Raw genomic sequence first — 15,569 nt, 5'->3', positions numbered from 1 at the left:
CTACTTTATTGACTATGTTCGTCGTACTGCCTCATTATCTACGTCGATAAATTGGTGATTACTTAAGGTTTCGCTTTCTGCTACTGATCAACACGCACATCTGCCACCATTAACGACACTACAGTTACGTCTATTCCTATTCTATTTTACGTTCCTGTGCTTGGGGAGAAGTAGCAAATGTAAATGGTAGTTTACATCACTTCCGCTACAAGTTCTTGTGTGTTTCATCTATTTTTCCCAATTTCGGGTTTGTATTCTTTACATAGATAGCCGGTTTGACCTTTCTACTTTAGAACCACACAATCGTTTGTGGTTTTATATATGGTAAGCTAAGTAGCACCATATCTATATTCTCCTCGAGCTTTAGGCTTCTTTTCCCCTACCTATATTTACTTGAAGGATTTTAATTTTCATCATGTAAGCTTTATTGCATCCTGCGCTTCTCATAAAGTGGTTTATATTCGTTAACCCTTTCTCTGCACAAATAATGAACCGCATCTCGGTTTTTGTCTATTTTTCTGGCATGTTCTGCACAGGAAACTGCGGTTCCTTCCGCTACGACCTCCACCCAGATAGCCTGCTTTTACGCGTTGGAAGCATATTTTCTTGGTCTCTTTTTCCCATATCCGGCTCATTACAATAGGTGAACAGCTAAAGATGTTGCAGCTTCAATTAGCGCTTGTTTGGTGCGACCAAAATCTTCCCTGATGTTACATTGTTTTTGCCTGACTCGCCTGCAGCAGCCGTTGACAATCTCTGTCTTTTCGACTGCTTCATCTATGTCTTTCATATTCACATGCGGTTCGATTTTCCTCAAGATCATTTTTTCTCCCATTGTGCGTCGTAATGGCTTTTGCAGCTTACCGATTTGGCCGTCTCGTTTTTAAGTTCAATTACTCCGGTCTAGCTGAAACCGTTTTTCTTCAAATCTTGCCTTTGTTATGCCTTCTTTTTACGACATTTCACGATTTGCCAGTAACTTTGCTTGGTTATTTCTATTGTATTCTCTTATCTTCATAGAGCACTGTTCAACAGGTGTCTATACATAAGCAGAAAGACTTGCGCCTAAGGGTATCCACAGTGTTCAATATATTCTTAAGAATTTGAACAATTCCATAGTTGGGGCTGTCCAGACGAAATTTGGAAACTCTAGAACAAGTGCTAATTGTGCTGTAAACTCTTGACTGCTACTTCCCTGATTTCGCAGTTCCCCCAAAGAAAGTCATTTAGTATTCGCATTCACTAATACTAAAATCTACTAATTTTTTTACATTAACGAAGGAAATGAGGTGTTCATTATGTTAATAACACACTGTACTGCGCGTTGTTGGCATTATTGCCCATCCCCGTTCAGATGTTTTGGTGACTTTATTCACAATGAACGTTTTACTTTGTAGCTCGATATTGCTATATTGAAAGAGAACCAGTGAGAGCAGCTGCTGTTATGAATAAATAGCGTTTGATATCGCTTACAGAAGGTCGTCAATAAATGTCCGAAAGAGAAATGAACGAAGGATGAAGCCTTGTGGCACTTGTGCAATTGTAGGAAATTCATTCACATCGAACGAATCGAGCGAGATTTTTATCCATACTAAATGCAATCAGTTCGTAGACAGCAGCGCCACGTCATACTTTGCCGAATATTTTGGAGATATCCAGAAAAACGGCCTTCCTTTCGCTGTTGTAACGAATAGCTTGTTTCGATCTTTCTATGAGATAAATCATTGAGTTATTAGTGAATGGAGCGAAAGCCGCATTGCGATTATAAACTGGTAATTGATCACGATTTCCATAGTTTCAGCTATGTATGAACAGTTTGCTTTCGGGCGGCAATTGCAAAATTGCATAATTATGTGTTTAACTATGGCATAATTACGTATATACTTATAATAAATTATTACGCATTTGTATACAAATTACGAAGCCTTGATGATCGTGGTTTTATTTTTCAGTTAATTTACAAAAACGTATTTTTTATAGTCTATTTTCACAGAACGCCTTCCCTCTGCGAGTAAATCGTATGCTGCAAACTTTACCACTTTCGTTTTTCTATTCTTTTTTATTTGCTAAAACATATCAGCTGATAAAGCTACCAATGCCACAAAATTCTGGTTTCGCGTTCTTACTGCAATCGCACTGTTAGTCACAGCCTTTTTTGATGATAACACGCATTAATGTGTTAATTTGTATATATATATGTATATACATACATGATTGGCCATCGGCTATTTCCTACCAAGCTGGGAAAATGCTGCCATGACATTTGCTGAATATTCTGCGCAACGACCTGGGGAGTGTATTAAGGCTTAATCATGACAGTCAACTAGTACATTGGCTTATCAGCCGGCTTAGTTACTACTTGTACGTTTTTAATCGGAATGCCTGTTAATTGTAGACCAAAACTTCTTGCTGTTTTTTGGTACGGCGAGGGGACATTGACAGGGACTGGTACTTGTGGAGAACATTTTTGCGGCGGTGTCCATTAATAGCTTCATTATTCTGACAGTACATCAAGAGTATCATAGAAACCTATGCTGTAAACAAAAATCCTTATTTATTCATTTGCGGATGACAGCACCGCTCTCGAACGACGAAGTTTCCTCAAAGTATCTGGGCGGGATCTGGCAAATAAGATCGACGGTAATGCTAACAAGACGTACTACCTCTTATCGCGCAGACAAGGTGATGAACACAACCCTTTCTGTGATCATATCAAGACAGGAAAGTCAACAACGCTTGACGGTATAAGAGTAAATGATGCGCGTTGAGCAGAGTACATCTTGAAAATATTGTAAGACACAATCGGCGAAAGGCTTTTTAAAACTTTTTAATAAATGCTTTACGCTAGTTGGTGTCGGAATCATATATACCGCCTTTATCCTGCCAAAGTTACAGTACGATTCCTGTGTCTGCAGCTGTCGATTGCTTTCAGCGCTGCTCATAAGTAAACCAAGAAACAAGCAACGCGGGTTAAGCGTAATGTAATTGTATTTATGAATAAGATACTTCCACGTAAATTTCCAGTAGAAATAGAATCGAAATTAACTATTTTAATCAGATTACTCGACTTTTCCACCTAGTTGTGCTGGGACCATTTACGTAAAAGATGTTCTTGTTTTCAAGTTGGCTGTATTCACAAGCCATACCCTTTTTTCTCCCCACTTTTTATATGGTCTTTCCTAGCCAGAAATTTGATTTGATTTTGAAGGGGATATCTTCCTATTACCGAGATTGACAAACTTAGAGTGTTCCAATTGCGTTCGTCTCCTGTCCGCTGAATTAAGCTTCTCAATGCTTGTTTGCTGTTTGACGCTCATCCAGCGAGTTTTCATCTTTGGTTGTGGTTTTATAGCTTTCAACGTTCAAAGCTACCCATGTTTCCATGTTTTAGCGCCGTGACAAATGAGGAGCCCCTGGCGTGGGATTCAACCTATATAACTTGTGTATATGTAGTGTCTTGCAAAACCAAGTACTTAATAACAGCGCAAATATTAGACTTTTCATAGAAGTACTCCAATCCGACGATCTTGAATTAAGAAACATGCCTTCAAAATGTCTGAAATTTTCATAAGTACTTATCAATCTATGCATAGACACATTTCTCAGCTTTTGTAGACAAGACATGCCATCTTCATTTTCATATCTGAAAGCTTTGAGACAACTTACATAATGCCAACCAAAAGATTCGCAATTATACCCCACATCACTTGTGGTACAAGGATAGGCTAAGTTTGTGCGACTAAATACAACTCTCTTGACTTGAGATAAATCACTTTTTATTATACCGATCGGGTTTGAATCACTTTTAGAATGGACGTAAGTTTGGCTGTCCGTCTGTCTTGCCAATATTCTTGTGTTCAACCCAAAGGTAGCACCTTTTGAGATATTTTCACGAGATTGAGCACACTTACGTGTTTTGGCTTAACGACGAACCCGACTGATCTTTTCGATCACTTTCTACGTAACGACTTATTATGTAAAATCAATAAATCAATCAATGTTGTATCAATAACTGTAAATGTGTGCACCAAACATCAAATTATTATTCGGACGTGTTGTTAGTAACGTAACGGGAATTTAATAACAACATTTACTGAAATTTGCTCCTTAGAGATATGACTTCAAGGTAAAAACCGAGAAATTTCATTGTATGAATGATTCATAAATCGTGAGATTAAATTTTTACTACTAATGGAATTTGCGTGAACAAATTGAACGTCTTAATAAAACCGTAATAATGGCTTTCGAATTGACGACAATTCAGTCCTTCTCATCAAAGCAACATTATGGTTATTACTTGGTTTAACACGTTAAGCACGACGCAGTTTTTCCTATTTTAGTTCATTGGGCGGCAACAAAAATCGTACTTTGCTTTATCTGGCGGCGCCTTGCACAAAATGTTCCTTACCAAAACTTGATACTCAAAAGTGTAGTTTCCTTTTATTCTACGTTTATTATATCATATACGCAGCGCTCATACCCACGGATGGTTGCGTGCATGCCGTCTACGAATTTACCGTTTAGTTATGAAGTATGGCCATGGAAAAATTATACTGTATTTTCCCGTTATTCGATTTTTGATAAGCACTTGCTTTAGTTGGTTCTGTAAATATAAAGCTGAGTGTTGATGAATTATTTTTTAGTCCTTACGGATTACTAATAGATAGTGAACTGTTCTTGAGGTGTAACTTTGTTTTTAATTTTTTACAGAATTTGGAAATTTAAAAAGAATTAAAAGTTGATTTTATCTGGTAAGCAGAATTTCAAGACATAGCCAGTAAAATCTGTATATGTATGAAACATTTTCGCCCCATAGAAAATGGATGAAATGGATTTTACGGGAATAGATGATTCATGGGATGAGTCTGCAATTGTATTTCACAGGAAAAGACCAATGGCAGATGGTGCTTTCATCTTCTACAGAGGAAAACGATATTTATGATTGGGAGGAAAAAAGCGATGAGAAGACAGAATGGAAGCAGGTCACAGGAAGAAGCAGTTTTACATATCAGTATATGGAAGAAGAGGAATTTTTGGACGGAAATGTTAATTACTGCGATCCTTTTCTCTTGCACCAGTTATTTTTGTCAGACAATCTTCTAGAATTAATGGTTAAAGAAACAAATAGATATGCTGAACAGTCAAACTTTGTTGTTGAAAACAAATCTTTATCCACCACCAGAAAACAACAACAATCCTAGATGCCTCTTACGATAGGAGAAATAAAGAAGGCGAAGGTGAACCACCACTATGCCTTGAATGTTTTAAAAAAACCCACAAGAACGAATATGTAAACATATTAACTGTAACCCACCTACAAAAATAAGCTTTTAAATTTTTCAATAAAAAAATTATTTTTAACCACAAAGTTTTTTCCATCTAACAAAACTATAGCTGATGGGAGCCACCGGTGATACACGCCGCCAGATGAACCATTCGCCTGTGGCGAATCTGTATCCAAACGGTGGTAAATCATAGAATGTATTAGTTTGGGGAAAAAGAAATCCATTATTTAAAGTATCGATCAAACAATTTCATATTTATGCTCATTGGAAAGGTGACATTTCGCAGTAAAAAAAATTCTTTTGCTGTTTTTTGTTTGGTAGATTCAGTTGTGAGTTACAGCGTGTTAAAAATAGAAGTGAACAAAGAGAAAATCCGGTACATTTTACAGTTTTTCTTTGACAAAGGCGAAAATGCAAGCCAGGCGGCTAAAATTGTGAATGGTGTTTATGGTTCCGATACTGTAACAGCCAATTATGTGCAATTTTGGTTTCGTAGATTCCGTTCAGGAATTTTTGATGTTAAAGATGCTCCTCGCACAGGTAGGCCGGTCGTTGAAAATGTTGATAAAATCGGAGAAATGATCGAAGTTGACCGGCATGTTAGCAGTCGTAACATCGCCCAGGAGCTAAAAATCGACCATAAAACAGTTTTAAACCATTTACACAAAGCTGGATTCAAAAAGAAGCTCGATGTTTGGGTACGACACCAATTAACAGAAAAAAACATGATGGATCGAATTTCCATCTGCGAAGCCTTGGCCAAACGGAATGAGATAGACCCATTTCTTAAACGGATGGTGACTGGAGATGAGAAATGGATCACATACGATGACCCTGTGCGAAAACGATCGTGGTCAAAGAGCGGTGAAGCACCTCAAACGGTGGTCAAACCAGGATTAACAGCCAGGAAGGTTTTGCTATGCATTTGGTGGGACTGGAAGGGGATTATTTACTATGAGTTGCTTCCATATGCCCAAACGCTAAATTCTGATCTCTACTGTCAACAACTGGACCGTTTGAAGATAGCGATTGACCAGAAACGGCCAGAATTGGCCAACAGGACAGGTGTCGTGTTCCACCAGGACAACGCTAAGCCACACACATCTACAGTGACTCGCCAGAAACTTCGGGAGCTTGGTTGGGAAGTTTTAATGCATCCGCCGTACAGTCCGGACTTGGCACCAAGCGATTATCATCTTTTTCTTGCATTGCAAAATTTCTTTAATGATAAAAAATTGGAATCTAGGGAGGATTGTGAAAATCGACTACTAGAGTTTTTTGCAAATAGAGACCAGGACTTCTATGAGAGAGGCATTTTGAAGTTACCTTTGAAATGGCAACAAATCATACAACAAAACGGTGCATATTTGACCCAAATCGGGCAATCCGAAGCATGTTAATTAAAGTCCTGAAGTTCATATAAAAATAATGGATTTCTTTTTCCCCAAACTAATATAATAACATACAGTACATTCTTTGACACGAAAGAGTCATCAGTTTGTCTTCAAACCACAAGCAATATATTTGGCTAATATATAAAGCTTATTTTAGATAAGTCAAATTTTATTTCTTTTGTTCCACAGAATCCGAAAAACTCTACCTCAGCGAATAGTGCACAAAAGGGTATGTCGTGCTCGAATTGTGGCACATTGACAACCACTATTTGGAGAAGAAATATACGTGGAGAAATTGTATGTAATGCCTGCGGTTTATATTTTAAATTGCATGGAATCAATAGACCACATTCAATGAGAAGGGATACAATTCACACTCGCCGAAGACGACCGAAGGATTCTGAAAAATCGGAAAAAAAAAGTAAGTCGAATGATAAATTTACAGACATGTTTTTTTATATGTGTATCAGCAGGCACTTGTTAGGGTATTTCGGACTCTTGATATGCGCGCGGCAAAGTTTATGCAGTGAATCCCGCAAGCTAAAACAAAAAGAATAACTTGCACAATCATTCTTTTGCTAAATAGAATTAGCGCTATTCATTAGTCCTAGTTCGTGTTGCACGAAGTCCCTCTTTCTTTCTATTTCCATACAAGTGCAATCAAATCTTAAACGCTGCCTTACACGTCTGATCTCTTTCGTGTTTGTTTATTTATTTATTTATCCAACTAGGTTATAAATATTTCAACTAATGATCGCGTAAGAGTAATCATAGAATATCTACAACAAAATTTATAATACCTTCCTAGTGCATAACAAGCTACGCAAAACACGAGCTACTTTATAGTAAAAACATAGCTACTATAACATGTGCAGCCGATTTTATAAGCACATAAGAATATAATTTAAACAATAAAAATCTTATAAAAATATTATATATATTCGAAAAATGGCTCTACATTTTCCAAATTCTACGAATCTATAAAGTATTCCGTACATGATGTATACTTCCTTGCGAATGAGAGCTTCTTACACTTTTTTAAGTTGAGCTCCATAAAATTAAACGAGCACCAAGCAGCCCTATTGTCTAAATCAGATTATAGGCCATATGAGTACGTTGCCACCTTGACGGTATAGAACAGTCTTAAGCATACATTAGTATATAACCAAACTTAATCACCGATAAAAGATCACTAATATAATGGATAAATAGACGGGGTCCTAAGTGAGTGAAATGCGGGATCGCTAAGGTCACAGAGAAGTCGTCAGAGGAAACAGAGTTGAATACAACTCTAAAGGATTTATTCTGCAAATATGTAGCAAACACGGCTGAAGTTTAAACAGCAGTAATTTTATCAGAAGCCTTATTAAAATCCATTTAAAAAACACCTGTTTGTGAGAAAAACGACGAAAACGCCTTGAACACCTAGGAGAGAAGGTAAACGTAGAAGAACATAGAAGAAGTAAATTGTAGCAAGTTCGCAATAGTTGATCTTTCCTTGAGGAAGGCATGCTGGAACGGAGAAATAGGTGTATTAATGGCGAATGGCTAGTTGACAACTAGCTAGTCTATTTCCACTCTTATATCGTGAGATCAAAAAGCAACTTTCCAACCATAATTAAAATTGTTCGCAGAGAAAAATTAAAAAATTAGAAAATTCATCACATAGTTCCCCCGCACACAACACGAAGAATGTGTGATGGCCATCAGTGATGTGTTTGCTTTAATGACCTCGACCAATAAAGTACCTGTTGAGAAATTACAACATTTGGAAAGGCAACAGAATTATGTATAGGGTAAAGGTAATCATTTATAGACGTAGAGCTGTTAGTAGCGAGGTTACAATGAAAAATGTACCCAACGAAGTTCACAATTTCACGATCATCGCATGAATCAATTACCACGCAGATATTGGAAGGATAGACTATGTGATGCATCATACACATGCTCAGGTAGACTTAAATATGAACTACAGTTAAGAAGTTTCCTGAGAAATTTGCAAAACAAAGATGCAGGACTCTCCCATCACAATTTGGCGTTTCGTTGAAAAACATATTAGCTCTATCAGATGTAGTAACAGTAATAACTACAAACTTCACGAGGACACCAAGTGACATGAGGAAAATTAAAGATACCCAGCGCTGTTGCCATATCCGAAGAGTTATAAGTTAAGCAGTTGATGATTTAAAAATGCTAATCAAGCTTACTTTTTTCCGCCAAATATCTCTTAGCACTCTCATAGGAGGTTTCCGACGTTGGCCTGGATATTCCTCAGTGGAACAGCCACTAAGCTCGCGGTATTTATAAACCCAATATCAGAAGCCATATGTGGAGAATTTCTTGTTTTGAAAAAAATAGGCTTTCAACCACCCTCCACTGCGCTAGAAAGGAAGAGTTAGGAGAGGAAGTAGCATTTTTTCACTCTTAAAGATATAGGCGGATCAGATCGAGTAGGAAGAGGCATTTTTGCCTCATCCATGTAACTGATACGCGATATGCTACGACGTGCGTTAACGTTAGTGTTCGTGCTCGCAAATTGAGTAACTCTTGCGTTTTTAAAAGAATTTTCGACATGGAGAAGGATGGGGACCGGAACATGAGTACTAAGAACGGCGGGAGGACAAGGCTCACATGCCGCACCACATGCAGACTGTTTCCCATTTCGTGACCTTTGCGAGGAGTCCAACTTACTAAATCCATCAAAGAAGATCGTATGAGCCTGAAAGTTCTCAACTAAAGACGTTAGCTCCTTCCCAATCTCAGAGAAGCCTCTTCTTATTTGGACAAAGCGGGAAAAAAGTCAAAGTCTTTCTTCCTAAAGTCAGCATATGGCCAACGCAGATCTTTGGGGGATCCCCAACATTATCCGCGGCTCAAACCTCACAAAAAACGGTCTAACGATAATAAGTAGCGCGATTTTGGTGGCCAGTTCGTATCACCAAAACGTAAAATTGACCAATTGATCCATTCAAAATTCATATATTGAATTTCACACCAAACAAAGTTGGTAATCATGTGACTGAGGCGATAGAATTTGACGGGTTGTCTTACGCATTCCTCATTTTCAAAAAAGTACGGGTTTGTCACACCTCCAGACAAAATATCACACCAAAGATGTCTTAAATGAAAAGCTGACAACCGACTCTTTAGGCAGTTCCTCACATATGTTTAGTCACGATAACAACTAAATTGAATTTTCTACTAATTGAAATATTCTTCATATAGTGATTGTGAAATTTATTTCCCACTTCTTAGCGACTTAAGTAAAAGTTGATTTAAACAATTTTTTTAAATAATCGTTCTATTTACATGAAAACAAGAAGATTAAATAATTCCTCCAGTTTGCATATTATCCTTAAGGAAGCGCATTTACTTAAGAGCTCTTTGAGGGCAAAGGTTAAAAATACTTGCCGTGTAGAATTTAAAAAACATGTTGATATCGAAAATAATAATAAGTCTTTTTTTTACTTACTTAACTTAAACTTAAATACTAAAATATTATATGTATTTATTAAATAAAGTCTTAGATACTAGTGCTACAAGACTTGACTCTTGTAATTTATTTTTTTTCGTTAACTTCGTTTTAGCGATAGTAATATATTTATTATATTATATTATAATTTTACACTAATATAAATCCTAAAATAGTATACCTGCTTTCTTTTCAAGGGAATAAATCAGATAATTACGCAGCAGAAACAACAGAAAAAAAATATCTGGAAGGCATTTCTACTTCAATAAATGAGAAATCTGAAGACCTGAAGCTACGATTTGGGGGCTATGCGAATAAAGATATTATAACGGTAAGAATAAAGTATTTAATCAGTTTTAAAAATTGAATTTGCTTTACTGACGCTTTTTCGTCTGCTCTTCTTTACTGTGAGCAAATTTCTTTCACTGTTCGTCTTATAAAACCTTGCTTAAGAACGTTTAAATGTTCAATATAGGGAAGACTAAATATAACGTCAATACAATTGGCGTTTACAAATGTCCAATTTTTTTGGAGAGACGTTGATTTATAATGACAGCGGAAGTTGATGTGGAAATATACTAGGTAAAACATGTATTGAATAACGAAACAACTTGAAATAAAAATTACCTAAATGTGTATCGTTTTTCTTTTTTATACAAAAGAAGGATGCATCTTATGAATATTCAAGTCTATTGCCTCGTTTGCTTTTTTTATATCTAAATGACAATTGTATCCGACTTTGGGACATTAATATTAAAAATAATTCCTTTCGTCCTGTTAGTCATAAATAACCATGCGTATAGTTTTGCTCTAATCATGTGAACTTAAGAACTGATTATTTGTAGGCGATTTAATTTGCAATATTCTTTTTAGTTCATCAAAAATAATGGCCCGATTTCAGGAAAGGCGGAAACAGATGGAAAGAAACAATCAAACGTGGAACAGGCTTCCAAAAAATTAAATGAAGGAAATGATGATTTTGTTGCGCCTCTTAATCTTGTTGCCAGTGCAAATAATAAGTTAACATAAAACATTGAAATCAACATACATAAGTATATATGTATATATGCTTGTATATAAACGATAAATATTTCCCATACTGCTTAAAAGAATGTTATATGCATTCAAACATATGCGAATAATTAAACGAACGAATACCAAATTGATATTTACAAAATAAACAAAAACAAGAAATAGAAGAAGGAGAGTGGAAAATAGACAATTCAAATCTTAATATGTGCATGTATTGTACATAAAAGGTGATTTTAACGAGGACATTAATACTTAATTTAATAATAATAGATATAAATTCATATATGCTTTTAAATATTAGACTGGTCAACAATAATGAACAATCCCCACATTCCGCTTTTGTAACATTTTCTTCATATAGTGTCAATATTTTGGTGTTCTTTATTAACCTGTGCCGCTAAGATGAGAATCTAGCACATTAATATGCTCGCTGTTAAACTTGTATAAGGGGAATCATTAAAATTATATATTTTGTATTGTGCTCTCGCATGCTTAGCAGCTAACGTTTCGGGATCAAGTACTGCTTTCTCAAACATTTCGCTGCTTGTGTAGACAACACACCTGCAAGCGAAAATAATCTCTGACATTGAACTCCATGCAATTGATGTAAAGTAATATAATTTCCGGTAAGGCTAACTTAAGTTGAGGTTATGACTCAACCAAATCCGTCCACTGCCTAGTTTACTAGCGAAATTTGCATAGTTTTCGTTTTGCAAATCTTTTTCATAAAATCTTCTTTCGTCTTTACTGTTAAGACCGATTTCAAATTCAGGTGAAACGAACGTATATCCCACTAAACGCAATTAAGGTTACTAAGTTGTCTTAGCGTTAAAAAGTTCGTTTATATAAGTTGCAAGGTTTTGCATCAACAACTGCTTTATGATATCCACTTTTTCATTTTGTCGGATATTATGGATTATTTATTATTCGTTAGTTCTTATCTATTTCACCACTTCACTCATCCGCTTGTTCACGTTGTTAATTAACGGTTGTCCATTTATCAATTTTCCATTACATATTACCTGATGTTATGTAGCTAGTTTAAACTTACTCTAGTTATAGCTTCGCATATCCATTCTTTATTCACCTAATAATTCTCCGCTTACCGGGCTTATTTTAACCTCGTATTAGCTATTAGTTCGGACTACAAAAGAATCTTATTTTTATGAATTTAACTATATTTATTTATTTATTTTATTTATTGTTTATCAGATCTACCACAATTAGTTCTATAACCTCTGTAAATATTTGCAAAAACATAGCAGATATTTAAAATAAATTTAAGTTGAAAGCGTACGGGGCGGGTCCCTAAGTTGTAAATGAACCTACGATCGTGCAATATTCGCTATTCACAACGAAACAGATATATTTTCATCTATCCACCATTGTAAAAGCCTTAAAAATTAAAAAAAAAAATTTTTTTAATTGATTATAAAACTGTAAAGTAAAGAAAATCAAAACTTTTTATACACCTTACGGCGACCCTCTTATGCCCATTGGCATAATTTCAACTCTTGCATACAAATTATGAACCTCTTTTTTAATTGTGGGCGTCTCGAAAAGCCCGCAAGTTTTTTCACACTAATTTCTGTTAAGTTTCGGATCTGACCAGTGGTCATCACTTGAAAGTGTTTATATTGAGTTTAAGTTTTTCATAAAAATTTTTGCGAATGCCAACTTTCCATCCGCAATTCTAGGTAGTTAGATGAACCGACTGGGTAAAATCGAATAATGGCTAATACTGGTCAATGATATATATTTATATCATAAGATTTCTTACAAGTATAAAAAGCGCCCAATATTTATTGACAACCCAGTTTTCAAATGATTGGGAGACCAATTGAAGGAACAAAAAACGTCCCAGTGAATGAAGCGCCGTGAAATGGTAAATCTTTAATTGTTGTGGATAATTTCCTTTAATTTTGTAAACAATTTTCTCTGGGTAGTCTTTCTAATCTTGCATATAAATTTCTATGCTATTCATAATTCATCGGTACGAACTGAATTGAAGGAATATCATGACCAACAGATCAGAAGTGGGGATTGAAAAAAAAGGCGAGCCCGATGGCAAAATTAAAAGATTTTGAAGAACAATAGTTCGAATATGGCTAAGGAATAAATCTAATCATAGTTGCTGGTGAGGGTGAACAACAGCGTCGGCTAAAGGAGCGGCTACAAAGTGATGGGAACGATCTTTCCATATATGAATTCCAACGCAACACTGCCAGGAAAGATCGAGCGGGTAAGATTGTCGAAGTGGACAACAAGAAGAAAGTACAACAACAACTGATAGATAGTAATGCGAAGAAAAAGGCAACAAGAAAATGCAGTGCTGGCCGCTATCTCGTAAAAATTGAGCGAATAAACGCGATAAATAACACCCAAGATCGAAAATGCTGACTATTAGAGAGGTCAAAAATGGAAAAACAAAGGCGAACACAATAATTATTAATCAAAAGAGCGAGGCACACCTACACAGAATGATCAAAATTCGATAAAGAACAGCAACCAGCACCAGGATAATCTGGCGAATTAAAGAATCAACAATAAGAAATTAAGGCAAAAATTTTCAAGACAATCAAAATATTATTATACAATATATTTGATGTTAATGTGGGCTTTCTCACAAAGAAAGTAAACAAAGCAGTAAGTCAATTTTATATCCAGTTGCGAGCCCTAGAAGAGAAGCTTTATGCAGCAGTAAGCTGGTTGGAAATCTGACGAACCGAAAGAGATACTCAGTACTTCTGAAATAAAGGCGACCACCGGTGCAAATGTGCAAAATGTGTCCGCCACAAGATAAACGATCATGTGGGCGAATGCCAATCACGTTCCATTAAATTACGCTCTACGTCACCTACCGAGAAAAAGTGGCAATAAACACAAAGTAAGGACGAATTCATATATGAAAAAGTATACTAGAGTATTACGGGAAAAGCTGGGAAGTCCACAAATCGCATGGTAAGGCAAATGCCATGCTCAGGCACTCGTGATGTTAGGAATATAAACGTTATCTTAAAAAATAAAAATTGAATAAAAATTGGGGGAAGGCTGCAATATGCAAAAAATTTTAAGGGGTCTACACTAAATGTCATGAGGAACTTGTTACTGATTTTTGCTAACGTTTGCGATAGCACTCAATGTCGTTCGATGACTATTCTTCTTGCAATTTATGTACGCAAAACAACGGTCAAATGTCTTATTTCTCATTTACACCATTTCTGACGAGGGCGGAATAGCTAACGTTGTCAACGAGTTTGCTTTACATACACATGCTTACAATGCTTACATGCTTACATGCTTACCACGAAAATGTCTTTTAGAGTTAAGTTTGTAAGAAAAAACAGTTGCAAACAAAAAGTTAAAACATTTAAATTTGTGAAATGTAAGTAAGTTATCGTTAAATAATATTTATAAACAATCTAGTTGTGTTCATCAATATGCAAATCTTACATGATAGGATGTGCTTCTTGCTCTAAAATTTGAAGATTTTTAGGCACTTTGCCCTCTGTTTAATCTAAGAGAAAGGTCGATTGTTTACTTTTTGACTTTCGGCAGTCGTAAATAAATATAAACATAAGTTTGTTGTTTATTTTTGCGTATTCGTGCAGCTGAATGACACCAGCGAGAACGATAGCAAAAGCCAAGCAGAAGCAAACAGGAACGAATAATAACTTTTCCCCTGGTTGCGGAAGGAAGTTATTTAAAAGATACGTAGTTACCCTCCAGATCAAGGAGATGCCGTCGTCTGTTGAATTGTCGTGCGGCCAAACGGAAATTTCTCGACATAAGAAGTACACATTGACCTCTCGACGACTTTCTGCAGAAAGAATCGAAACAATGATCGGTTCTGCATGAGATTCTTCTGCTGGATACCCTGTTTTTTTTTCTTTTATAAAAAATTAATTTTATTGTAGCATATTGCTTATTTGTGTATCAACTATTTTTTGCTTTAATAGGATTGATTAACAAAATTGTGAAAATTACAAAAGTTATAAAACGGAAATTTAAAAAGGTTTATAAAGAAGTATCACGTCTTACTTAGCGTTCCTATTTTATATAGCCGTCGTTTAATTTGAAGAAACTAGGAATTCAGGTTATTGATATTTGTATGCCTCTAGTTTTCATTTTTGCGACTCTCTCAATACTTGAAAGCATTCAATTTCCAGAATAGTAAGTATGCGAAAGCATTTTCGATGAAACGTTTCTAAAAACTCGCTAAATTTCAAAATCTTATTAACGAAATTTGCGTGCATCGTTTCTTTTCCTCTTTCAATTTTAAAGTGGTGAGCCACAATGTTTGCGCTTATTTAGTTCAATTTCTTGTATTTAATTTGAAACCATGCGTAATTTTTACACCAGTAAGCCCCGGAATACCAAATCAAA

General features: G+C 35.8%; 1 protein-coding gene across 2 annotated transcripts in view; it reads left to right on the top strand.

Annotated features, from left to right (window-relative positions):
• The window catches only part of LOC119642998, a 35,374-nt gene extending 20,246 nt beyond the window's left edge, over positions 1–15,128 (top strand). The window contains exons 6-8 of one of the 2 annotated variants that reach the window (XM_038042346.1): positions 6,869–7,100; positions 10,349–10,482; positions 11,025–15,128. In XM_038042346.1, the coding sequence (XP_037898274.1) occupies positions 6,869–7,100; positions 10,349–10,482; positions 11,025–11,180 (522 nt within the window). In that variant the 3' untranslated portion in view covers positions 11,181–15,128. Of the gene's footprint in view, positions 1–4,710; positions 4,795–6,868; positions 7,101–10,348; positions 10,483–11,024 lie in introns of those variants that run through there. The other variant, XM_038042347.1, reaches the window with a different exon arrangement.
• The last annotated feature ends 441 nt before the right edge of the window (positions 15,129–15,569 follow it).

Source organism: Glossina fuscipes, unplaced genomic scaffold, assembly GCF_014805625.2.
Source record: "Glossina fuscipes isolate IAEA_lab_2018 unplaced genomic scaffold, Yale_Gfus_2 303, whole genome shotgun sequence".
Lineage (NCBI taxonomy): Eukaryota > Metazoa > Arthropoda > Insecta > Diptera > Glossinidae > Glossina > Glossina fuscipes.
The sequence above is the reverse complement of the archived record's forward strand: the minus strand, read 5'-3'. Positions and strand labels throughout refer to the sequence as shown.